Source organism: Natator depressus, chromosome 14, assembly GCF_965152275.1.
Source record: "Natator depressus isolate rNatDep1 chromosome 14, rNatDep2.hap1, whole genome shotgun sequence".
In the NCBI taxonomy this organism is placed as follows: Eukaryota; Metazoa; Chordata; order Testudines; family Cheloniidae; genus Natator; species Natator depressus.
Window position 1 is genome coordinate 13,727,840 of NC_134247.1, and position 26,203 is coordinate 13,754,042.

The 26,203-nt window shown below is 53.8% G+C and overlaps 1 protein-coding gene across 2 annotated transcripts; it reads right to left on the reverse strand.

Annotated features, from left to right (window-relative positions):
• On the reverse strand, positions 1 to 25,186 carry XYLT2 (xylosyltransferase 2). Of its 2 annotated transcripts, none has more exons than XM_074971579.1 (11): positions 24,979 to 25,186; positions 12,927 to 13,398; positions 12,176 to 12,351; positions 9,747 to 9,949; positions 9,011 to 9,091; positions 8,431 to 8,647; positions 6,770 to 6,946; positions 5,714 to 5,976; positions 5,421 to 5,616; positions 4,076 to 4,409; positions 1 to 2,866 (listed from the first exon to the last, which is right to left on the reverse strand). In XM_074971579.1, exons 1-11 carry the CDS (start codon positions 25,111 to 25,113, stop codon positions 2,544 to 2,546), a joined length of 2,577 nt encoding a protein of 858 aa, XP_074827680.1. In that variant the 5' UTR covers positions 25,114 to 25,186; the 3' UTR covers positions 1 to 2,543. The 2 variants fall into 2 exon arrangements, with proteins under 2 accessions (XP_074827680.1, XP_074827679.1); XM_074971578.1 differs by having other exon boundaries at positions 12,927 to 13,401.
• Between the last annotated feature and the right edge of the window lie 1,017 nt (positions 25,187 to 26,203).

Consider the following 26,203-nt stretch of genomic DNA (forward strand, 5'->3'; position numbering starts at 1 on the left):
CTGTTCCAGACTTTCATTTTCTTCCGTGGCCCCCTACAGCCCCAGTCAAGAGAGTGAGCAGATGTTTAAAAAAGGGTAACTGATACAGAGGGAGTGAGTGTCAGTTCCTCAAGGGATTCCCCAGGACAGGCAAGATGGATGGGGCCAGCTGATCTGGCTCTGGATCGCATCTCCATAGGAACCCCGGCGGCATTTCCAGGAAGCGCGGGAAGAACTGACGCACAGTACCATAGAGATACAGCTATATTTGTGATGGTGTTGCATATTTAAGACAACTTTACATAATGCTTCTGACACAAAGCTTTCGGTGTTACCTCTTTGGAACATGGTCCAAGCCCTGCATAGTTTCTCCCACTTATTTCCAAATACCAGGTTTACCTGTATAACACTTTCCAGGCCGAGTCCCTTTCCAGCCCCAGTGCTACTGCCCCACGTACCCAGCGAAAAGAGAGGGGATGGAGGCGGGGGGGGGGGCATAGGCACAAGCATCGTCTCAGTCCTCACTGGGATCATCTGCCAGAGGGGTATGGAGGTCTCTGACCACTGTGAGTCTTGAGAGGCCCATTTGGCCAGAGAAGGAACTTATCTTACAATATGTTCCCGTCAGCACCTTCACCCTACTTAAACTAGAGATGGGGAGATGATCAAGTTAAAGCCAGAGATGAACCTAGATTAGCCCCTCTGATCCAGAAATGCCCCAGGTTTTGGAGAAATACCAGCGAGCCCTTGCTCTAGAATGGGTCACATTGACAACCCCCAGCAGAACGTTCCTGAACGCTGGGTAAGTTCGTATCTGGGTCAGAACTTTGAAACACGGGCTCATTCTCACTGAACAGCGTCCAGCTCCTTTACCCTGACTCAGTCGGTCCGTGCATTCCCTCTGCAGTACAATATGGCACACAGAGGCTCACCCCTAGGGCAGAGAATTCATCTTACTCCAGCTCCCGTCACCACCATTCAACTGGGCGAATTCAAGTGGGGGTCTGAGCTTTTGGGGCCCACCTGCTAAGATCAGCCCAGAGTTAGGAACCAAACAAAATGGGTTCAGGTTGTGACATTGCATATGCAAGGGGGCCTTGAAAGTGGTGTGAACATTGTGAGGAGATGAGAGGAGGATCCTACGAGCCCCAGGCCTTGGAGGATGTTGTCACATAGGTAGCTTATAAGGCCCCCCATCCCCATAGTGTCTGGGCAGCCTCTGAAGTCTCTAGTCCCTATGGAAGAAGGGGAAATAGCACTCTGCTTTAGTCAGGCTCGAACGGGAGGGAGGGGGTTGGGCAAAGCTGGCCTAACCCACGGCTTTTCGTGGTGGAAGCCACGGCAGGTATGGGGAGAGGCTGTGGGTTTCTGCCAACTCAGGGGAAGGAAATTCACACCGAACCCAGCGAGTGGGCTAACTGGATACAGCACTGAACACCCATCTGGGGCAGGGCAGACACTTTATGGGGGTGGGAGGCTTAATTCATCCACCCAAGCAGCCCCTGCTGGGCCTCTCTCTAAGCCAGTGGAGTCACTGGGGACCTCTCAGACTCCAGCCACTAGAGGAGTGACTTGGGTGAGCCCAGGGGCTTCGCTTCCCCCTTCCCAAGCTCCAGCCATCGCACGAGAAACACCTGCAGGTGCGAACGTTTGGCACAGTTGGCAGCCCTGCTCCAGGGAGCCTTGGCACTCGGCTGCTACAGAGAACCCGACTGACGAAGTGCCCTGTGGCGAGTGGGAGGGGAACCGACTTCACCCAGGGACGGCAAGGTTTGATTCCCAGCAGCCACCACAAGGAAATAATCCCCCCCCGCCCCCAAGCCACCAAAAGAACAAAGTACATTACAGCGAAGGGGAGATGAGTCACAGATTCCCTGGCCAATGAGGGCCTTTGTCTCTATTGCACTTTGCTTCATATATATTTATCTATATATTTATAAAAATACAAACTAAGGGGATAGGGTGGAGGGGGATGAGATGCAGGCATCAAGCCAGCAGCAGCTCGTCTAAGGACACGGGCAGGACAGCCCCTGCCTCTGGTGCTCCCCACAGACCCTTGTCCCCAGAGTCCTCTGCCAGCAATTGCTCAGGAATGTGGAAGATCAGAAGCAGGAGTCCTGATCCTGCAGAAATTCAGCCATGGACGGGGAGGGGCAGGGCAGGGGGCGTGCCGAGGGTAACCCAGAGCTGGCAGATCAGCTGGGTTCCCCCCAAACACCCGAGTCACACCTGCACGGATTCAATAAATACGCCGCTCCTCCCATAGGCCAGCACCCTCCATGTGCCCGGACAATGGGCGCTTCCGCATGCTCTCTCCGGCCACTCAGTGCCCATTCCTGGGAGAGGTGGGTGGGACTCCTGTTCCAGCACCTCCCCCCAAAATGAAATGGGAAAGTTTTTCCGCAGCCTGAAGGTTCCTCTCTTTCTTCCCCGAGTGAATAAGGTGCCATCTGACGGGATGACAGTCAAGAGAATCCCCCCTGGGGGCATGTGCGCTTCCCTCCCCCACGTTTGCCGTGGGGGACGCTCTCTTGTTCCGTTTTATCTGCCCCAGGTTGCCCCTGCTACCTCAGTCGCCCATCAGGTTTGATGGCCCCCAGTTCTGATTTGGGGTCTGGGGAAAGCGAACTCCAGGAGGTTTTGCTGCACAAGTCCAAGGAGGAGCAGCTGGAGGGGCTGCTCACGCAGAGATCCGCCACCGACCAGAAGCTGCCGATGCTGCTGTCCGTCCAGTCCTCCAGGGCCTTGCCCGTCAGCTGCGCATTCTGCAGGGCCTCCTTCTCCACCTCATCCGAGCGCGGCAGGTTCAAAATCCCACCCAGCCCCTGGAAGCTTTGTTCCATATACTCATTGCGGGGGGGACCTCCATGTAACCAGCTGCTGTCATCTGGGCAAAACACAGAGGGAGAGGTGATTGAGAGACAGGCAGACACAGTCCCCAAACCTCCCACCATGCCCCTTGAACACAGTGGAGAGGCGCTCACCAGCCCGTTCCTTAACATGCCACACCCAATTGGAGCAGAGACCACCCCTGCCGGACACACACAGATGGATCACAGGGGGATGCGAGAAATAGGGAAACAGGTTAGGCCAGGATGCTCAGAACAAGATGGAGCATGGCATGCTGGGACCTGTGGTCTCCATGGGCCAATGCTCCACATTAACAGTGAGAGGAAGCCACAGGTCACATGGCAGAGTTCTCTGGCTCGCATTTGCAGTTGGCCGTTGCATGGTGCTTGTTGGTCATTTCCTCAACAACTGGTTGGGCCGTGGCTGCGTGGAGAGCTGGTCAGGACAGGGGAAGTGGGGGGGGGAGGTTTGCCCCCCCCCCCCCGCCAAAACCCAAAATTTCCCAGGTAAGAACTTTTCACAGAAACGACATTTTCGGTTGGGATGGACAATTTCCCGGGCAGCCTTAGCTGCAGGTCTAAAGCTAGCTCACGCCAATGTGGATTCTCAGGGCCAAACCTGGCCTAAATGGATGCAGCTCTACTGGTGTCAGGGGAGTCTCTCCCATTTGCAGCAGCCGAGAGTAGGGCTCGAGATTTCCCCAGTGACAGGTGGCGAAGGCTCTGTCACAAGGTCGTGGGCTCAGATCACATCTACAAGGTGAGGTACTGCGCGGCAAGCCAGGTGCGAATCTGCCGTGTGCCAGCTTGCTGCGCAGTGACGTCCCAGGTGGGCAGTGCCGTCACAGGTCTGAAGAACCCCGCAGCACCCCAACCCGCCCTCCGGGGCTTTCACTGCACTGGAGCAGCATCCACATGGGACATTTGTGCGCGGCAAGCTGGCACACTGTAGATTCACACCGTGGCTTGCTGTGTAGACCAACCCCTAAGATCCCGACGCAGATCAGCCCACCAATGGCTGCTTGGTGGCCCGTATGGAACAGGCTTGGTGGTCTTCAGTGGTCAAGGAAAAGCCACCAGGTACAACTGACCCCTCTTTGTTGCTGGTCTCAGCAGAGGACAAGGGTCCCACAGGCCACGGAGACTGAGCCTCCCTCCCTGCTGTAGACGGAGCCTGAGGAAGCCTGGACTGGGCTGGATTGACTAGGCGTAGGATGTGTCCAGCAGGAGGCAGCCCCTCCCCTTACCTTTCCCGATAGGCTGTTTGCGATTGAAGGTCTGTGGCACCACCAGGAACTGGTTCTCTCCGAGGGGCTCCCAAAACTGAAGGAGGCGGATGGTCCAGACACCGGGGCGCAGGGGCCGGTTGAGAGGGGGCTTGTACTGTGTGAACTCTGCTTCCGCATCCACGGTGATGTCGTAGGACGTGGCGATGACGTAGGTGGGGTCGATCCAAACCACGGTGGCAGTGAGGTTGGGCCCCCGGGACCATCTCTGCATGGCCACTGGCTCGTCAAAAGGCCCAATCAGGCCCCCGAAATTCCGGAAGATCCTCTCCTTGGGATCCCACTCTGTGCCCACCTGCAAGGGGAGAGAGGGAGAGCGAAGTCAGGATGGGGTGGCACCAGACCACAGTCAGCCAGCGCGTGAGGAAGCCTCGGCCACCTCTGTTCTTACATCACACTCCAGAGAACGTGTTCCACCAGACTGGCAGGAGAAGGCAACACAGTCTCTCCCCCACCGGCCTGGGCTGGGCCTCAGATGCCGGAAGGAGCTCAAACACTCAGAGAAAGCAGCCAAGCTCACAGCAATTGTGGCTGCCAGCCCAGCCCCTCAGTAAATAGGGTGTGTTGCCTCAGCCACCCCACCTCAGGGCATTTCCCTTGCTGGAGAGCATGACTGTGGGACAGCACTGCCAACGGGTTCCGGGTGCCACATCCCAGCCTCCTGTGCCCTCCCTTCTGCTCAGGTAGAGACCCCAACAGAAAACCCACACTTATCCCTGCACCGTGCTGTCCCATCCACGCTCCCTGCCTCCCTTAGAGGAGCCAGAGATATACAATTGCATTAGACACTGCAACAAAGCTGCCAATCAGCTACAAACTCACAAAGCTGGGCAGCGATAGCCCTAGCCCCTTCCCGAGGGGGCTTCAGACCCCACTCCTGCCCAAGCAGCCGTTTCCCACTCCCTGGCTCAGTATTTCCACACTGGAGTCTTTCGCCTTCGTTCCCATCCAGCGAGACGCTCCCAGATCAGAGACCGAACGGCTGGGCCAGGGCTTACGACTTTATAAAGAGGCCATCTCCAGCTGATCCCCTGCCCCACTTGTTGTTAACAGTTACACATTCCAAGGTCAGAAGGGTCCACTGTCATCTAGTCTGACCTCCAGTATAACACAGGCCAGGGAACGCCCCTGAACAATCCCTGGGGCAGAACTTTTAGAAAAAACACCCAATCTTGGTTTAAACATTAAGATAAATCCAAGGTAGGCGAATTTTGTGCGAGGGAGAACAGGGGAGCTGGAGGGTTTGGTGGCAATGGAAGGGAGAGGGATGACCAAGGCTGGAGAGGGGAGCGCGTAGGTGTCCTACCTCCAGGTTCTGTAGCCGGTTAGTTTGTCCTCCGTGACCTGCCAGCTTCAGAGCCCCTCGCGGCATCATCCACAACTCCAGAGACTCCACCTGCCCCGTCCCAGAGTTCTGCACCTCCTGCATCACCAAGTAACCCTGGAAACGGTCGTCGTAGAAATACAGGTGCACGCTGGATGGGAAGCCATGGAGCTCAAATCTAGAGAGAAGGGACCATTGACACGCTCACAATCCCACAGTGCTGAAAGGCGGCCCTACCGCTCAGAGCCCAGACCCGGGATCTCAGGGTCTCCTACCTGCAGTTTCTCTCTGCCTTCTGCGTCTGGGATGAGGTCATTTTCTGCAGCCCTAGCCTGGAGAAGGATGTGTACACAGTCAGGATGAGATCACTGAGCCCGCTCTGCCTGTCCACACGATCATAGATGTTCTCCCAATAGGCCTTGAGGGCTGGCGTGTTGGGTGGGTAGTTACCGTAGAGGTGAGAGTCCAAGATCTCCAGAACTTCCTGATTCACTGTCGACTCAAACTTCCTGGCAAAGAATGTGGGTCTGGAGAGTTGCTGAAAAAAGAGACAGGTGTTCCCGACAGCATTGGCAATGGCTAGAGCAACAGAGAAATGGACTCGAGGCTGACAAACAGCAGGAAATGCAGCCAGTCTATTTCTACTGCGCAAGCCAAGAGAAAGCAAAGAGCCAACGGCCTAAATCATGAATTAGATTGATGAAAATTCTTCGCACCGTAATCAATGAAAACGCTGCTCGTAAGGCAGATCAGTTTGTTTTCCAGAAATATTTGCAATTAGTAACAGGCTTCTCCAGGAGAAGCCTGTTACTGACAGGCCTTATTTCCAATCACTTAGCCCTGCAACTTAGGAGTCCACAGGTGAACTCCTCACAGAGCCCTAATGGGGCTCTGCCTGGGTACAAAATTCTGCCTGCATGGTTCAGACGGCTGGATCAGGACCTTCGATAGCACAGAGCCAGGATCTTAGTGCATGGTTAGCAGAGATTAACTGCATTTGGGAGGACTGCATGCATTTCTTCAGAAGATCTCTGACTTGCCCTGGTCAGCCTCACGTTTGCAAAGGAGACAGATCAGCACCACATTGAATAACATTTCTCCTAAGAACAATTAAGGTTTTAAATGATATTTTTGCTTAACCAAAGCCTGTGGGGGAAAGGTAAGATGAGCTGCTGCCCAAGCATGAGATCTGTTTCGAGGAGAGTGTGGGGGGGAGTGACGGGGGGGGAGGCAGGAGATCTAGGACTGGGAAGGGAACCGCTTGCAGGACTAAAGAAAGGGGAGGGTGTTAGCGGAGAGAAAGGAGAGGGGAGGGAGGGTGTCATTTTCACCTGTAGCCGCAGGAAGTCCTGGGGTTTGAAGTCATTTGGGGAGCACCCACACCAGTCGACTATGTGTTTATATTGGCACTTACAGCCCAGCTTGCGGTTCCAGTTTGTCACCCGGAGGTTGTTGTCGACAAGAGTCTCGCAGGCATGGCTGTTCTCCAGGATGGTGTGGAAAAAGGACTGCACAGACAGAGAAAAGGGCAAAACCCACCAGAGATGCAGCAAGCCCAGATGATGGAGATCACTGCTAGTCCCATCCCCCCCTTCCCAAACACGCACCTCCAGCCCACCCCTTTGTGCCTCATCCCAGCCGGAGGACACTTCAGGCATCAGCTGTTTAAACAAACAGAACTCTGTGGGTTTAAATGGGACAAAAGCCCCTAATGTTTCCAGTCTGCAAACCCCTGGGATTCCCAGCTGTCCCCCTCCCATAACGGATCCAGAGAGCAGGCTGTTCCACACTCACTCCATACAGATTCCCAACACACTCCCCCGAAACAGACCATCACGCCCTCCAGCGGCTCGTATCCAGGGGTCTTTGCAACTGATGGAAGGTGGATAGAATTTAAAAAAGGGAGTGGAAAAAACAAAGGCACTTTCTTATTCAGCACGTCTGCTTGCTGTGGGTCCGACTCCCCTGCCCCACACGCTGTGCAGCCATGGGTACCCGTGCAAAGCAGGAGGGAAGTGTTACCAAGGCAGAAGGGCAGCACTTCACACCCCCTTTGCAAAGGTCTCAATGGCTCCACAGGTGCGGGACCTGGGGCATCAGACCCTGTACGGCGCGTCACGGACGCACACGAGCCTTGGCTCCCGTTCGCCCTGCGGAGCCAGCAAAGCTCCAGTCCAGTAAACCTCAAGGATTATCCCCAGCAACCTCTGTGCAGGAGCTCCCCTTGCAGGGCCTTTATTCCTGGGGCTGGTGGAACAGGGAAAGGCAGAGCTGGGGCCCAGACTGTGTGTGTGGTGTGGGCAGGCAGGGAAATCAAAACACAAAGCAGCTGCGGCTCTGGGGGCAGCTCGTTGCTTCTGACACATCGTTAGGAGAGAGAAACGTGGAACCTTCTGACGGCAGCTACGCGGTCACTGATCTGGCCGCGGTGGCTCCGCATTCAAGCTTCTGTGCGAAAAGGCATCAAGATCCTCAGCACCGTGAGAGCCGCTGAGCAGGGGCTGGAGGCACCTAACACAGGTAACCGAGATGGGTCGGCCGTGGAGCCTGCGAGCCTGCCACCAGTAAGAGCCAGAGGGCTTGGGGCCTATGTCACTTCCGCCAGGGCCCAGCACGCCAGGGGTGAGCTTAGCAATGGGGGATTGCAGGGGATTTCCAGCTGTGCTTGGCAAGGTCTCCGAAACTTCCACGCCCCCATGCCCACCACACACCCTGTTCCAGTCAGTCTCTCACACACACACACACACACACACACAAAGAGTCTCGTCCACACTCAAAGGATCTTCCAATGACAGGACGTGAATGGGAAACAGTTCAAGGGCTTTATCCTGCTGCCCTCAAAGCTGCTGGGAGCTTCGACATCAATGAGAACAGGATCGGGCCCCAAGGCAGGATAACGTCCCCAAAAGGAGGAACATGATTCAAAACGGGAGAGACTCCTGTGAAGCCAGCTCTGAGCCCCCCGCCCCGGGGAACCTCCCCGCCCACCCACCTCGGCTGGCAGAAGCGTGTAGGTGTAGAACTGCCGCAGCTGGGACACCAGCTGGTCCTCCGTGTAGACCACGTACTCCACAAAACTCCGTGTCAGCGCGAACCAGTCCGAGCCACCGTCCACCACGATGCCCTCCGGGATCTGCCGCTCGCCCAGCCGCCACATGTGGGAGTCGCACTCGTGGAAGAGGCGGTCCAGGCCCTGCTTCTTAATGAACCTGCGTAGGGACAGGGCGGGGTCAACAGCGCGTGGTCTCTAGAGGAACACACATTCCCGACTGCTGACAGGTCACCTCGCTATCAGGAGCGGGGGCATTTCCCAGTGTGCAACGACAAGGCCGAGGGCAGATCCTCGGCTGGCGTGACTCAGGGGAGCTCCATTACAGCCAACGCCGATTTACACGGTGGCTGACCTGGCTCATTGTTTGTACTGCTGTTACAGGGACGTATGGAGGTAGGCCTTGTTTTTTCAGGCTTGGTATAATTGGCCTATTGCCCGCGTCTTCTCAGAGTTCACCCCCCCGCCGATCTCTATCCCGACCCCAGTGCCAAGCGCCGCTCTGCCCCCCCACACGGGTTACCTGGCGTTGTCTCGGCCGTGAGACTTCAGGAAGTTCTTATCTCGGTATTTGGACAGGAACGTCACCAGCTCCTCGTTGGTCCTGCAGGGAGCAGCGATACGAACGAGAGCACGTTAGCGGCGCTGGAGCGGGAGCCGCAGCTGCCAGGGCTAAATGCTCAGATGGAGAGGCTGCGATTTGCAGAGCCACCAGATGCGTTTCCCCCTTGTAGCAGTCACAGGGCAAGGGACAGAGTGATTCACACTAGAGACTCCCAGCAAAGGTACTGCCCTCGGGGATCAGTCCTGCTTTGAGCAGGGGGTTGGACTAGATGACCTCCTGAGGTCCCTTCCAACCCTGATATTCTATGATTCCCAGCCGGACACTCTGCTCTCCTGCAGAGATGGGATCAGGCCTGGGGCTGGAGCAAAGCTGCACTGCCCCATCCCCCAGCCGCACGCTGCCCACTGTTGCCAATGGGCCTCCCACACCCCACATGGCTTCTCATTCACCAGCTGACGGGGTCAGTGCAGACAGGGCTCCCCAAAACCCTTCTCTGGCACGTGGGTTCCATTTCCACCCCTCGTTGCCCCTTAGCTCTCTCCTCTTTTCCCCCTCCCATGCGGCAGTGGGGATCTCCAGTGTCTACCGGGGGGGAGACCAGGCCGGGTGCAGAGATTCCAGCTCCTGCTCCATGGCTCCTTCCCTCCTGGCTCTCTTCCCCCCACCCCAGGAACCCTCCCTTCCCCCTGCTGACCTGGTTGGGTAGTCAGTGGCGCTCAGGTTGATGAAGTAGTCCCAGGGCCAGTCCGTGATCTCCAGCAGGTCCTTCATGCTGCGCAGGTACATCTTCAGCAAGCTGGCGCCACCCCAGATGGTGACCATGCGCCAGGGCGTGACCCGGATGTTGGGGTAGTGCTGGGCCAGCTCCAGGGCCTCGCGGTGCAGGTAGTTGGAGCGCTGCAAGGGCAGAGGCTGCAGCTCAGGAACGGGGCTTTCTAGAGCACTGGCACCCAGCAACGGGAAACCAGCAACGCTGGGACTCTGCACTGTACTGCCTAGTTACGTGGGGTCTGATTCGCTGAGGTGCTGGGGGGTCTAAAGCCCCCGCTGACTTCCACCAGAGCTGCTCGGTGCTTCTGAGAATCCAAGCATGTCACCAAAGCCGGTATTACTGCCCCATTGTACAGATGGGGAAACTGAGGCACACAGAGACTAAGCGACTTGCCCGAGGTCTCACAGCAAACCAGCAGCAGAGGCAGGAATAGAACTCAGGAGTCCTGACTCCTGGTCTCCTGCTCTAACCATTAGACCAATTTTGCCTGCTTGGTACTTCAGTCTCTTATGGCTGGTACCATGGGCCTCCCAATCTGCCTTCATGACAAGTCTCTGTGCTGGGCCACTGAGCCCTGCCTCCTACTCCCCTGGGCACGCTCTAATCAGCAGCGACGTTTGGGTCGGCTCCAAACCTCAGCCCCATGATCAGAAGCAGGACCAGGGCTTGGAGAAGTCTCACGGTGGAGCTTGGACTCAGGGCACAGACAACCGACTGGGAAGCTAGGACAGGTCTGAAAGCCCGCTGGGATGGGACCAGAAAGGATGGGAACATCGGTCGAGTCAACCCTCGGTGCTCCCTGGGCAGGGAGGGCAGCAAGGCGGGGATGCTCCAATAACCCCCCTGCAGCACCAGGAGTTCTCACCTCCCATCTCAGTGCTAAGAGCTGAGCCGCTCGGCTCATTTGTGGTTTATGAGGGATGGGAGGGCGGGGTTGGTGTTTCACCTCCAGCCCAGTGTTTTGCATGTTGATTGGACTTTGCCAGGGCTGGGGAGAGGAACCAGAGCAAGAAAATGCTCATTTCCTCTCCAGGAGGGGGAGAGTTCCTCAGTGGGCTCCTTCTCCACGGAGGGAGGGCTCATTGGAGAGCAAAGGGCCGGGGGATTTGGGGAGGGGAGCCTGCCCCAGGCTAGCTGGGGAGAGTGGGGTGGAATGTCTCCTGTCGGAGTGGAAACCTCCAAGCTGACAGGACACCCGAGGGGAGTTTGGTGAGGACAGGCAGCCAGATCTGTGGGAGGAGAGCAGAGCATGGAGGGTCAGCTGTGAGAGAGGCAGGGAACAGATCACTGCCTTCCCAAGGCAGGTAGGAGGGACAGGGAAATGGATCCAGCCCCTCTGGCACAGATGGGGGGAACACAGGGGGAGGAATGGATCCAGCCCCCCTGCCACAGATGGGGGTGGGGAACATGGCGGGAGGAATGGATCCAGCCCCCTGGCATGGGCGGGGGGAAGGGAATGGATCCCAGGGTCCGGGGCAGACGTGACAGGGCAGATCAAATTTCCCACGAATTCATTTCCCAGGGGAGCTATCGTAGGCCCATGGGGAGTTAGGAGCGGAGAAGGGGCCTGCGCGGCACTCTCTCTGTTTAGACGGGCTCCATGCTAGGAGTCTGACAGCCCCTGTCCCAGGTCACACGCTTCGTTCCAATCTTCATTTGCATCCCACAAAGTTGTTCCTACCCTGCTGCTTTGCTGAGCTGGTTCCTCCAGCCAGCGAGGGGCCCAATGGCTCTGCCCACAAGAGTCTGCTTTACAGTGATCAGGAGCAAGAGAACGTGGCCAGGCCTCCCTCTCCTTTAAGGTCCAGGGCACCGTGCCCCGCAGACGCGGCCAGCACGTTACCCACACAGGCCCCTCACCCCTTCCTTCCTCCCCTCCCGACTTAGCACAAAAGCCTTCTGTGCCCACCCCAGTGCCTTGTCCTCCCCAACCCCGCCTGCACCAATGTTCCCCTTTGCCCTGCCACCCATGTGCTACCCACACTCACTCCTGCCGTGGGCTCACCTGGGGACGTCTCTGCAGCATGCGTGCTCCTGGGGGTGCCTTGTGTGACCCCTGCTAATACAGTGGGGCTCTTTGTCCCCCTTTACTGGCTACACTATGTACAGAGGCTTAGCCAAGTCTGTTCTGCCCCCTAGCTAGCAGACCTGACCCTTAACTCCAGCAGTAGAGGCTGATGCTTTCAGAGCCCAAGGTCCAGGGTTCAGTCCCTGCAGCCCATCCAAGCAAGGGCGTCGTTACAATTGCGTCCTGCCAACTTCAGGCACGTCCTCCACCGCCAGCACAGCTGCTGCACCCGAGCGCCTCCACCCGCCCCCTCCAGCCGCGAACCCCCCTCCCCGTCTCCTACCTGGTCGACGTGGATGTAGAAGAAGTGCTGTTTGTGGTACACAGCCTTGATGAGCCGCTTCAGCTGGCGGACGGCCCTCCCGTGAACGACCAGCATGTACGCGACCCGCACTGGCTTGCTCGCGGAGGCCTGTTGTGTCTTGCTCTCGTCCCACTGGATCACGGGGCTGACCTTCCCTGCGGGGACAGAGAGCAGCTGCTCACTGAGCCAGCAGCTGGGCTCAGCTCACCCTCTCGGTGCGGGAGAGAGGAAGGGAAGCGGCCACCGCTCAAGACCCCTCTGCCACTTGTTCTCTTACTGCAGACTACAGAGTTCCCTTACTGCCCAGCCCTGGTGTTAGCGTCTTCCCAACCTAGGGCTGCAAATTCAGATTGCCACAGTCCCCAGGGACACGCCTGATCTGCCAGAAGAGCAGGCTGCAATCACACCCCATCTCCACTACCGGAGGTGGGCTGTGAGGACTCCGAGTGCCATCATCCAACGTGGCCAGGATGCTGAGTAAGTACAACACGGCCTGCTTGGATGTGTAATCTCCATGGGACAATCTTCTCTATTAACAATGGGGGTGGATGGGCACAAGGCAGAACACGGTGGGCTGCATTTGTGATTTTCCTTTGTAGTGAGTGAACCCACCCAGACAAAAGTAGCGTCGCTTAGGAGGGAGATCCCTTAGGCGAATAGGCTGGCATTGGATTACCTACCACCTTTGGGGGCTCTGCTGATGCTCACCGGCAATCTCGGAGAGACTCACCTGACAGCTGGCAGTGCCGGGGCACAGAGCGGGGCATCAGATTCCCTGCCTGGTGCAGGCACACCACGTTGGCGATCTCCTGCTGGCACTGCTTGGTGCTGGCTCTCGCTAGCGCCGAGAGGGCGTCTTTGCCCGTGATCTCACACTTGGGGGCGAAGCTGTTCTCGGTGGGCTGGGGAGCCCCCTCCACGCTGCCCGTGTCGCCGTGCTGGAAGACGGCCAGCTGGGCATCCCCACGCAGCTCTGTCCGGTTCCTCCTGCCAGAGTCGTCCCGAGCGGCGGGGAGCCTTCGCCCAGGTTTGTGTTTTGCGGTGACGGTTCTCACCACCTTGGCCACCAGCACTCCAGGGCTTTCCGGGCGGCCCTTCCACCGCCCATGCTTCCGGCTCGCGCTCCCCCGGCGACTGGCTGAGCTGTCTGAATCTTTGGAGCCTTCACTGTTTTCGGGCAGCCTGGCCTTCTTCTGCCGTCCCTTCTCCAAGTTTGATCGGACACAAAACAGAGGGAAAACGTTAACTTGGGCATCACCATATCTCTTGTAACAGCTTCCTTACTGTGAGCAGCAGCTCACCCTGTTACAGAGCCTTCCACCCCAGCATATGCTGCAGACATGCACTTATCTCACCCCCCTGCAAGGGGGGTGAATACTGAGCAGCCCCACTGATACACAGGGAAACTGAGGCACCGCTTCTGACTTCTGCCATGAGCCCCACACAGCTGAGGGATGTTTGTGTTGGGAGTGGGGGTGGGGGAAGACCATCTTGACCTTGAGATAAAGCTTTAGTACAGCCAAGTCCAAAGAGGATAAGTGACTGGCCTGAGGTCGAGGATAAGTGACTGGCCTGAGGTCACAAAGCAAGTCAGTGGCAGAACGGGGAACAGAACTCCGGAGCCCCAACACCCAGTCTCCTGTTCTCGTTATTATAATTATGAGGTGCCATGGGAACACGAAGGTATGTCTATGCTGAGTCTACTCAGACTCAGGTTTGAGTCTGAACCCCCCTACTGTCCACATACAAATCAGTTTGACTCAGGTCAGCAAGTCCTCAGGACCTGGTCCTAGGACCCACCCAGGGGAGTGGCGCTGAGACCTGGGTCCAAGCCCTGTCATTTTGCAGTGTGGACGCAGCTCCAACTGCACGCCCGAGTCGGAAGGTCTGCGTAGTGCAGCGTGGATGCTTTAGCAAGGCTGTGAGGCCCGGGGTCCCGCAACTGGAAGCCCAGGTGTACAACGCTGTGTGGATGCTCAAGCGTGGGCTTGGAAGCACCAACTTAACAAGGGCAGGTCCCATAGAACTGGGTTTACAGTGCTGTGTAGACATACCCCTAGAGGGCCCCGTTGTGCAAGGTGCTGTACACACTCTCGGGGCAGGCCCACATGACAAACGTGCATTGGCACCACTGCAGCACTTCTGGTGAAGACACTCCGAGCTGACGGGAGAGCGCTCCCATCGGCTTAGTAACTCCAACTCTGTGAGAGGCGGCAGCGGTGTCGCCCAGGAGAAGCTCTCCAGCCAACACAGCGCTGCCTATACGGGCGGTTAAGGTCGGTATGACTATGTCGGTCAGGGGTGTGGATTTTTCACACCCCTGAGCAATGCAGTTATACTGAAGTAAGTGTGTAGTGTAGACCTGCCCTCAGTGAGAGACAGTCCCTGCCCTTAAGAGCTTACAATCCAGCTAGCCAAAGGAAGTATTATTATCCCCATTGTACAGACGGGGAATGGAGGCTCAGCCAGATCACACAGGGAGTCTGTGGCAGAAGCGGGAACACAACCCAGATCTCTCAGGTCCCAGTCGAGTGCAAAACCACAGGCCCACCCTTCCCCTCTGAGCACTCACCACCACAGCTTTGCACATAAACAGCAATTGCATTTTCCATGTGCTGAACAGACATTAAACATCCCTCACAATCCCGTCAGAAGGGAGACAGGACCAGGGAAGGCAGGCATCCAGGAACTGCTGTGGTGGACACACTATAAATACATTGTGGTCTCAGAGTTGACGTGCAGAACTCAGAGCCAGCAGGCGTGGATTTTGTTCCTAACTAACACTGCCACGACTTCCAGGGGGGCCTCAGGCAAGTCAACTCTTACAGTGCCTCAGTTTCCTCATCTCTTACATGAAATTAGATGAAGGTTTCTAATAATCAGAAAAGAAGTTCTGGAACAGCCTGCCCAGAGGAGTAGCAGGGGCAAAAAGCCTACCTTGTTTCAAGACTGAGATTGATACCTTTATGGAGGGGATGATATCACAAGCCTGCCTACAATGGCATACGGCTCATCTGTGACTGCTAGCTCCAGCAGCCGGAGATTGGACACTAGATGGGGAGGGCTCTGAGCTACTATAGAGAATTATTTCCCAGGGTCCGAATGGTGGCTTTGACCTACATGCTCAGGGTCTAGCTGATCACCATAGAAATCTTCCCCCAGGTCAGACTGACGAAAACCCCTCAGGGTCTCTGCCATTCTCTGCAGCATGGGGCATGGTCACTTGCTGGTTTGAACTGGAGTAAATGGTGGATTCTCTGTAACTTGAAGTCTTTAAATCATGATTTGGGGACTTTAGTAACTCTGCCAGAGGTTAGGAGTCTGTTACAGGAGTGGATGGGTGAGGTTCTTTGGCTTGTGACATGCAGGTCACACTAGATGATCATGATGGTCCCTTCTGACCTTAAAGTCTGAGTCTACATGCAGATAATACTAACGTGCAGTGTGTCCTTGGAGATCTCCAGGTACAAAGCCCTGGCAAAGGGTTATTATTTTACCAATGGGCTAGTGGGCCAATTACTTGATCTCTGTGTCTAAGGTCACACAGTTTGTCCATGCTGGATTAGAACCCATGTGCTTTAACCACACTTCCTCTCTTTAGGAGCGCTGGCTCACCGAAGCTAGCTTTTAAGCTGGGATCTCCAGCTGCTTTGAAAATCCCCAGAGCAAACTTTCCCAAGGAGCCAAGCTGATGAGTAAAGGGCGATGTTAATTACACAGAGTTATTTCTGCCATGCTGGCTGATTAGCAGACATGATTTAGCCTTGGGGAGAGGAGGCAATCACTCCTGGAGGCAGTGAAGTTTGATGGTAAGAACAGGGAATAAGACATAAGGGCTGGGAAGCCAGAACCACGGCAGCCTCTCTGCTTTGCAATGTTAGCCACTGTCAGAGACCGGCCACCAGAGTAGACAGTCCACTGGGCTGATCCAGCAGGGCCATTCCCAGGTGAATGCTAAAGCAGCTGCCTACTGCAAGAGCCGTCAGGTCTCGATAGGCTGTACCACATTTGAAGGTAAAGGGATGTCAGTGCAGGATGCGGACAGGGGACACAAGTCTGTTAGCAATACTTCCTGTGCCAAGGAAACGATGGATTGCCGGTGTAACAGCAAGAGAGAGAGCGGGTGAATCAGTGGGTCCACCATCGAGCTCTGCTGTGCTAGGGGAGTCACAACTGGAGCGACTGGACACACTTTCCTTGGCTACCACAGGCCAGTGAGCTTTGCTGAAGCCTTTTGGCTGGAACACGCGGAGTCTGCAGTGCCTGGACAATGCCTCAACTCCACCCACAACAGCAGCTGCCTCGGCATTTGGCAAGTATTGATTACACCTCAGAGTAAGGTCATGAGCTCAGGTCTGGCTGATAAGGGCATGGACAGGCAGCCTGAAGCGCTGCAGCTGTCCCAGTTCCGCCAGTCCCGGTGTGACCCCACAAGACTTTGCTTTGTATTTGAAAGTTACCCCAACGCTGCATCTCCCATCCACAGAGCCAGGTGCAACAGGACAGATGCTTCAGGAGACCCAGAATGCAGTGGGGCAGCTACAGACATGTTGTGCGCTGACGTGTGGGAAGAGCATTGCCGAGCTGATGCATTGGTTCGTCACCAGGCTGAGAGATCAAACAAATTACTTCATGCAAGCAGTGTCCTTTAACAGCTTCCTTACTTGGAGTAGTCTGCTGGGAAGGGCCAACCCAAGGGAGATGGGGGGAACAAAGATGGGGGCTTGGAAACCCAAGCAGCTTCCAAGACCTGGCTATGCAAATGTCAGTTCCTAAATCAGCTGAAGTAAAGCCCCGAGGTCTCACTCGTATCAACAAGCCACTTTGTTTCACTAACCAGTTCTCTGAGCGAGACTGTTCCCCAGCCACGCAGGGATCACACGGCTAGTAAAAAGATCAGAGGCGCTGACCAACTGGTCAGTTCTAACATGCATCTGTCGGCAATGCTCTTTCAGCAAGATGAGCGCGAGGAAGGTTTAAAACTTCCCCATCTCCCACTCCAAGCATGCATCACTGAGAGCCCAGAACAGGCAGAGATAACAGTTCATTAGTCACCACGCAGGACCATCTGTTCGGAGAGTTAAAAGCCTGTTTTCTCTGTACAAGAGTCACAGGAGCGGAGAGTCCGGGAGGAGACTGACAAGCGAAGAGCAAAGGTGTTCCACATTCTAGAGTTGATGCTCTGCTTCCAGGAGGCCAGAGAAAGCATTGGCACCCAGCAAGCAGGGAAGGAGACGCACCTGGAACTGGCTGGGATGAGGGTAAGGCAGAGGAATGCGTGCAGGGCAGATTTCAGAACTTCTTGCCCAGACTGGCTTGAATTTTCCTTTTCCCCTTTCAAGGCATCAGGAGCAAAATCATTCTGTTTACTCTGAGATTTGAGCTCCCAGCAGCATCCGTGGAACCATCTCTGTTCCCAGCCATGCTCCCTTCAGTCTCCCACACCCGGGCCCTGAGTATCACCTTCCGACTGATTATGCCCTTCAGGATGGAGCTGTTTTTCATACCTTGCACACTAGAGCTCCAGTGACACGGCAGGGAGCGGAGATGTTGCTGAGACATCTGTCCACTGCTCCCCCCATTTCTTCCTCTCCTCCTCCTGTGCTTTCAGCACAGACCTCATGAAATGCCACCACATAGTTACAGTCGGATTCATCCCGGCCAGAAGGAGCCTGTGGTCTGGCCCACGGCTGACAGAGCGTGCCCAGCTCTCCTTCTCAATAGCAGAAATAAGAAGAAATGCCCCTGTCCTTCCTCGAGGGGCCAGTTAATGAACCCAACAGTCCCTAATTACTGCACCATACTGAAGTGATCCTTCCACCCCAGCCAGGAAGTGAAAAGGAGGAGATTACTCCAGTCATGTCACTCGACTGTATTTAAAACTTCGGCAGAACTTTTGGCACAGTTCCCAGAATGAGCTCCTTGTCTATGCCCCCCCTCTCCAAAATTCCTGTACCCTGCCAGGAGGTCATTTCCCTAGGATCCCCACCCCCCCACCTTCTGGGTCTAGGCTTCTTTCTCATCAACCTACATGCTGTGAGGCTGGCGTGTGAAGGAGCAGAGCGCTTGGTGCTGTAGTAGATCACGACCCGCGATGCCAGCGAGACCGGTACGACGAAAGGCTGACAAAGGGACAGTCTCTCAGGCTCGTTTCTAGCACATCCCTTGCCAAGCTATCTACACGACACCTACAAAATCCAGAGCGGCATGGAAACTGCCCACAAGGAACTCCCCTCCTCCAGAGCGACAGAAAGATACTGCAGTGGCGGAATGACTAAGGAAATAAAGATCTTGTTTCAACTTGGTATTTCAAAGGATTGATTTTTCCTTGTCTCATTCCCTTCTGATCATCCTCTGTTCCTGGGGGAACAGGAAAAGGGATAATCACTCTGCTCCCCTTTGTCTGTCTAGCCTATTTGCATTGTGAGATCTTTGGGGCTGGGATTCTCTCTTACTGTGTGTATGTTCAGCACCTGGCACAACAGGGCCCTGATCTCAGTTGAAGCCTCTAGACACTACTGGAATATAATAAGACAATTACAGCTCTTCAGTCTGCACAAGTCCTGATATCAGTAGCACAACTGACTTCTGCCCCTCCTGCTTCTGGGCCTGCCTGCTTTGAAATACGTACCCCCACGAGGCAAGCTAATACTGGATGAGGATTGGAGATCCATCACAAAAGACATTTACTAGCCTAGGCACACCTGCTCTGATAACTCCCCAGATTCCAGAACCTGCACAAGACCCACGTTCCTCATCTGTTCCACAGCTTGGGGGTTCTGGAGGCTGAACAATTTGCATATGGTCAGAGCAGGGGAGCAATTCAATTCTGCTCCGCATTTCTTCAGGTCATTCACAAATATGTCATGAGAACTGCTGACGCAGAAATATTCCTAGAAAGGGTCTTTTGCATTCTGAGATTTAGAGGAAAACAGTCAGCTTAGAAAACCATTTGTAAACACATTTCCTCCCCTGGATTACGAACATCATTATGGTTTAAAGAAATGTTTGATTTCAAATTTAATTTACTTTTCACCATTGATGCCAACTGTTCGTTTTTATTTTATTTGGTGCGTTCCCTTCAGTTTGGGCAATGAAAACAGGACTGGTCCATTTTTAAGCCTCCTGTGACGTTGCATTTGGGTTGCAGCCACTACAGGGAAAGAATTAAATACAAAGGCGGGAGGGAGGGGTTTTTTTTTCCACTACAGAACTAAAATCCTATGCTGAAATTTTTCAAAGCTACCAAGGACATTTGAGAACCCAATTCCCATTAATGTATACGACTCTGAACCCCTCAATCTTATGCCTAAAATGGGCTCCGCTGTGTCTCTTTAAAAGCAAGCTCTTTGGAGAAGATCTGTGCGATTGTTATAAGTGCACTGACAGAGAAGGACATTTTAGACAGAGCTTTTTCCTGATCTCACTGTGCTGGGTGTGAGACAAACACCTTGTTTAGTCAAAGCCTAGATCCATTTGGATTGAGGATTATCAAGCCAAGAGGGAAGATTAAATAAATGAATCAGACATAATGGACCTTTCCCAAATCACATTTCCTCCTCCGCATTTACAAGGATGTTCTGTGGCTTACCCAAGCCTTCCACACATTCAAGCCTGAACTCTCCTAAAGGGGCCACCCTGCCGTCGACCTGTATGCACATAGTCCCCAGTTAACTTTAGGGGAAACGTGTATGTGCATCCAAGGGCAGACTGTGACTTTAAGAGCAATACTTCAGCTGCATCTGCATTGCAATTTGGAGGAATCCCAAGTAAATATAATAATCCAGAGAGCTGCATGATGCCCATAGAAGGATACATACTTGAGTGGGTTAGATACTCAGTGGGTTGGGAATGTGACAGGGAGCTGCCCAGGGAGTGGGAACAGAGTACAAGGCTTTTCATCTCTAAACCTCTCGTTTGCATGGAGCCCAGGCTGTTCAGTGGCCCATGTGAAAGGAGGTGGTCTTGGCCCAGTTCCTAGCAGACAGATACCCACATCGTGACAGTCATCTCTGCAATCCCTTGTGGCTAGGCCCTGCTTAGAAGCCAAGGACTGCACGTGCTACGGAGGCCAAGCTAACTTTTCAGTTTACAAAAAAAAAAAAAAAAACAGGAGTACTTGTGGCACCTTAGAGACTAACAAATTTATTAGAGCATAAGTTTTCGTGGGCTACAGCCCACTTCATCGGATGCAAAGAATGGAACATATAGTAAGAAGATGTATATATATATATATATCACACACACACAGAGAAGGTGGAAGTTGCCATACAAACTGTAAGAGGCTAATTAATTAAGATGAGCTATTATCAGCAGGAGAAAAAAAACTTTTGGAGCGATAATCAAGATGGCCCATTTAGACAGTTCACAAGAAGGTGTGAGGATACTTAACATGGGGAAATAGATTCAATATCTGGAATGACCCAATGCATCGGATGAAGTGAGCTGTAGCTCACGAAAGCTTATGCTCCAATAAATTGGTTAGTCTCTAAGGTGCCACAAGTCCTCCTGTTCTTTTTGCGGATACAGACTGACACAGCTGCTACTCTGAAACCTGTCATTTTTCAGTTTACAGTTGTTCCTACCCAGGGTTGAGGAATGCAGGCCAGGTGGCCTGGAGGAAGCTGTCACTGCTGTTCTCAGCACTGTACAGTAGCTGCTGTGTGCACAGAGCCCCTCAGTGCCCACAGCTGTCAACCCAACACCTTCCGTGAGCACTGCAATTTCAGGGTGGGCAACAATGACAAAACCTTACTCTGGGTCTGATTGGAAAAGTGTGGAAGACAGTAACTGCAGCTGCCATCTAGCCAGAGGGGTAACAAAGCTCTGGGAAGGGGTCTGCTGGCTCCCTGGGTGATGTAGGGCCTTCATACTAGGGGGCTGTGCCTTATATGTTGCTTTTGGACATAGACAGGAACTGAACACTGAGTGCTTATGCTATAGCTCTTGGCTGACTGTGCATCCCTGGGATCAGCAACAAGAGCCGCAGCCCTCTTGTTCTCCCCAGCAGAAAACAGCAAACAGCCACAGCGTTGGCTCATTTGGGTAAGTCACTTTGAGATTAGGGCTATTTCCCTCCCTGGGCAAACTCTTTATGGGAATGTCTTGGCCGGGCTGCTCTCCTTCCCTTTTCCCTACACAGCCACTCACACCTGCACCCCTGTCAGCGAGCTGTAAAGATGGCCGTACTGGACCCCTGAACAGACAGATTCAGTAAAAGCCAGCGACCTTGTTTGCATATTGAGTCTCTGGCTGAGACCTCCCCCATGCCCTGTATTTAGAGTTATCTGTGTGACACCTTCTCTGAAAAACAGAGCAAAAAGAGCTGGGAAGGAAGGAGAGAGGAAAGAGACATCAAGGGAAGCTTCCTGCCAGAACAACCACAGCTATAAGCAGCTGCTTTGAGAGCAGCTAGATGGCACAGTGGGTAAACTCAAAAAGAAAAGGAGTACTTGTGGCACTTTAGAGACTAACCAATTTATTTGAGCATGAGCTTTCGTGAGCTACAGCTCACTGAAGTGAGCTGTAGCTCACGAAAGCTCATGCTCAAATAAATTGGTTAGTCTCTAAAGTGCCACAAGTACTCCTTTTCTTTTTGCGAATACAGACTAACACGGCTGTTACTCTGAAACCTGGGTAAACTCAGACTCATCAGGGGGCGGGGGGGGGAAAACGCTGCTTCACATTCGGGCTTCGGCTGCAAACAGTCTGATTCTTGCTGCTGCAATAAACAGCTCCCGATGCTCCAGGGCATTTTAAGGACCAAAGCAAACAACCACTGGCAGATGTGGACAGGGCCAGCAATACTGGGACAGAACATTCATTAGGGACTGGGAGAATGAAAAGGTTTTAATTGATTAAGCAACTAGAAGAACCCATACTCTCCAAGCCCTTCAGGTCTGAAAAATTGGCTGGTAATCTTAGGAGCACAGGATCTCCTGGAAGATTTCTGTTGCTTTCAGCTTTGCCAGAAATACCCTGGTATTGTGGCTCCTCCAGTGTCAGCCACGACCAGGAAGTGCAGAGGCGTGTGGAAGTGAAAAGCTTTTTTTAAGAAAAGTTAACTGAACTACCCTGGAACCTGCTAACAGGTTCAGGTTTTGAGCAAAGGCTCAGGACGGCTTTTGCTTCCCCTGAACTAGATCACCTGTCCCCTAATGTCCATCACACCAGACCACTGAGCCAACCACACCTCACGTTTCCAGACAAGACGACCCTGGGCATCAGCAAAACCTGCCAATTTCCCAGTCTGATTTTGGGAAGGGATGTACAGGAATCAGGTAAATTCTGACCCAGTATAAAAGCCAAGAGAAGAGGCTTCTGGAAGGAATGGAGACTAAACATTTCTTTCCGGAGAAAGGCACAAGACAGACAGACACAGGATATTATTAACACTAGGGAGTTCTCAGAGTGCTTTACAAGCATTAGCTCGTTAAGAAAAGACCAAAAAGGCAGAGCCAAATCTGCAGCTCAAGAATCCCCAATTCTGTCCCAATCTCTCCCGCTCCCCACCTCGCAAGGCTCCCAATGTCTTAGTAGCATGGGAGATTTTTCTTTCACTAACTTTTATTCCATAGCTTCAATTAAGTCTTTCTGGGCCATAAGGCTCCAGAAGCCACTTGGTTTTCTGGCACATGGAGATAATAATGCATGGTAGATGCAGCACATGAAGGGGTCTCACTTCCTGTCCGTCCACCCATCAAATCAACCAGCATCACTCACGACAGGGCACGCACAGCTGCAAGTTAGACTGCTGGAAGTGTGACAACTGTAAGCCATGCTTACCTTCCAAAAATACTTTGATCCATACATCTCTCATGTACCATTGCAGATCCTACAACTATTTCTGCATCTCTGCCCAGTGCCCATGTCTTTGCTAAGTCCCAAGGACAGCTGACCACGTCTTTGCTAGTCCCATGAAAAACTGTGAACTCCTGGAAAACTTCCCCTCCACTTCCACCCCACCAAGCACCAGAAAAGGCACAAAATCCATTCCTTAAAGAAAAGGTGGAATCCTAGTGCCCCCAGATATCACAGCTTTCTAATTTCTGCTGTCCCCAGAATGCTGCTATGCTGTAATTCAACCGCAGCATACACCCATGATCCCCAGCTCACGCCCTTCGTCCTTGGGGCACTACACAGTTCTTCAGCCTGCCCTCCCTCAAATCTCCCCCATCCCAGATTTTACCACTAAATCATAGTATATTGGTCCTCCCCACAGCGAATTTAGTACTTGTAAAAGGTGTCGGATTGACAGGCCTGGACAGACAACCGCTAATCAGCTGTATAACAGGAACACAACAACAGACAGCAAGTGCAAGCACTTTCTCAGGTTGACCCAGATACGCTTCATCCTTAGATCTAAACGGCGAAGAGGCTGGTTAAGTCTCTGTGGCCTATACAGTTCCAGGCCTCCCAAATGAGACGGCCAGCAAGGTGCTCAGTTCTCAGGCAGACACTTGGCTGTGTGAAACTACACTGAGACCATCAACTCAATCACAGGTGTCTGACACAACTGGGATTTAGTCACAACTGACCTGATCTGGGTTTGACCAGATACAACAGGCAGACACACAATCCATCCTCTTGTAAGAAATAGACCCATCTGAATGAGTGACCCAGAGGTCAAAACCTTCATGTGAAGGATGAGACAGTCTGGTCCAGAGAACGGGCTTCTATTCTCCGCCAGCTTAGTACGTGACCTTGGGCAAACCACTTCACCTGTCCTTGCCTCAGTGTCCCCAGATGTAAAAAGGGGATGAGGGAAGTTCACTTGGATTCATAAAGCACTTTGAACATCTCAGATGAAAGGCAACATATAACTGCAAGGTATTATGATACCATCATGATACATACTAATATTCCTCCCCATATCAGCCTCGCAGAACAAGATTCATGGTGAACTCCCCCCTTGCTTGGACAATGTAAGATTCCAACTAATGGTATATTAACAGCCCTGCTCTTACATCAGAGCCCTGATTTCTGACAGTCTCACTACATCTGATCCTCTATATCATAATATATGGTAATATTTCTCTGGATCAGACCTTCTGAGTCTTAACTTACTGTAACGTCCCCCAGACCCTATTGCACCCTAACATACCCCCTACGCCAGACTCTCAGTTCTACCTACCCCAAGCCAGGTCCCACCCACTTATCCTAAATCACTAGAGCACCCCCGCCCCATATCACTCCCTCAGATCCTAATACACAGCAGCAACCCCATCTAGCCCCCAAGACCTAATGCACTACAGCAAGTTTCCATATTAGTCACCCTAGATCCTAATGCACGGTCAACCCCCCACATCAACGCTCCCAGACCCTGATGCACTGTGCTGCAAAGTATCAGGATACAGGGAGAACTAGACATTTCCAGCTCAGACACCCCCAGGCTCTAATGCACTGTAACGTCCAACCCACCAAGACCCTAATACACCATCGGCGCTGTAACACCCAACCTCCCGCAGCCTGATGCAATCACCCCATGCCAGCTAGCCCTAGATCCTAATGTACTGCAGCCCCCCCACCCAGACCCTAGAGCGCTCTCTTCCCCCTAGCAGATGCCCCAGATCCCAAAGCACCATCTCCCCCACATCAGCCACCCCAGTGCCTAATGTACTGTCACACCCCACCCCTCGCCCAGACGCACAGCAACACTGCCCCCCACCCCGCCCCGAATGCACCCCTCCCACCCCATATCTGCCCTGCCCCCGCTCCCCCAGGCTTCGCCCCCTTCCCCTGCCCTCCCGCCCCAGCCGAGCCCCCTCCCGCCCTTCCCTTACCTCGCCGTGGTCGTCCTCCTCCAGGCTGCTGAAGCTCCACACCACCAGGCCCTGGATGAGCAGGATGGCCAGCGCGGTGGCGATCGCCAGCTTGTAGCGGCGGGCCAGCTTCTGCAGCCGGGCGCTCGCCACCATCTTCCTTCCAGGCGGCGGGGCACGGGCGGGAGCGCGCCAGCCAGCCAGCCAGCCCTGCAGACGGCGGGCGCGAGCACGCACAGCGGCGGCGGGCGCGAGCACGCTGGGGGAACTGGGGAAAGGGAGGGGGATGCATGTGATTCCTCCCCCCTCCACCCAAGGCCTTAAAGGGGCTGGCGAGTCGTGCCCGGGATCAGGGACTGCCGGGGGGTGGGGAAAGGACGCCGTGTAGCTCCTCAGGGAGGAGGCAGATAAGCAGCAGCACATAGGGATGGGTCCTCTGCATAGATTATCCAACCCTAGGGTGACCAGATGTCCCGATTTTATAGGGACAGTCCCGATTCTGGGGTCTTTTTCTTATATAGGCTCCTATTACCCCCCCTCCCCTGTCCCGATTTTTCACACTTGCTGTCCGGTCACCCTCTCCAACCCCATGCTTGTTGCCCGAGAGCGATGGGATTTTCCTGCAGATCTTGGGATACCTGTGGGGTTGGAGGGCCACTCTGTCCCTCCAAAGTAATAATGACCAATGAGCAACAGTGTTGACTGCAAGTTAGATCATGGGTCTGGGAGTCAGAATTCCCGCTTCCAGTCGGGATTCTGCTCCTTGCTGGAGCAATCCGTCAGGAACTCCTGAAGTGAACATTTCCAGACATTTCTGCTTCACGATCAGTCTCCCATGCTCTTTTACTTAGCAGGGCATGGGTTGGTCCTCCGCCATTCTGAGGCCAAATGCTGCAAGAGGCTTTGGCAAAGTTGTTCCTGAGCAAGAAAAAATAAAGCACAGGAGTAATGAAGACGGTGTCAGAGGAGGTGTTGATGAACAGCAGGTAAGGGAATAATTGGGAAAATTGACTATCTACCCATCAGCACATCTGTCTCGGAAGCATACCAAGCCCTTTAGGGAAACTCGCTAATGAACCTACTGAACTTTAGCTGGGCATCGTGCTGAACGAGTGGCAATTAATTTTGAAAAGTCACGAAGCCCTAACACAACCTTTTGCAGAAAAATGTGCAATTGGCCAAAACCCACAGAAATATTCCTGAGAAGCAGCTTGTACAACATAGAACAAATCAGAGTTTAGATCCC

Excerpts from the sequence above, each read along its gene's own strand:
- XYLT2 (XM_074971578.1), bottom strand. The coding sequence starts at position 25,113 with ATGGTGGCGAGCGCCCGGCTGCAGAAGCTGGCCCGCCGCTACAAGCTG. Across the intron at positions 4,410-5,420 it reads ACCGGCTACAGAACCTGGAG|GTGGGCACAGAGTGGGATCC; the intron begins GTAGGACACCTA and ends CTCCCCTTGCAG. Across the intron at positions 2,867-4,075 it reads CAAACAGCCTATCGGGAAAG|ATGACAGCAGCTGGTTACAT; the intron begins GTAAGGGGAGGG and ends TGTTTTGCCCAG.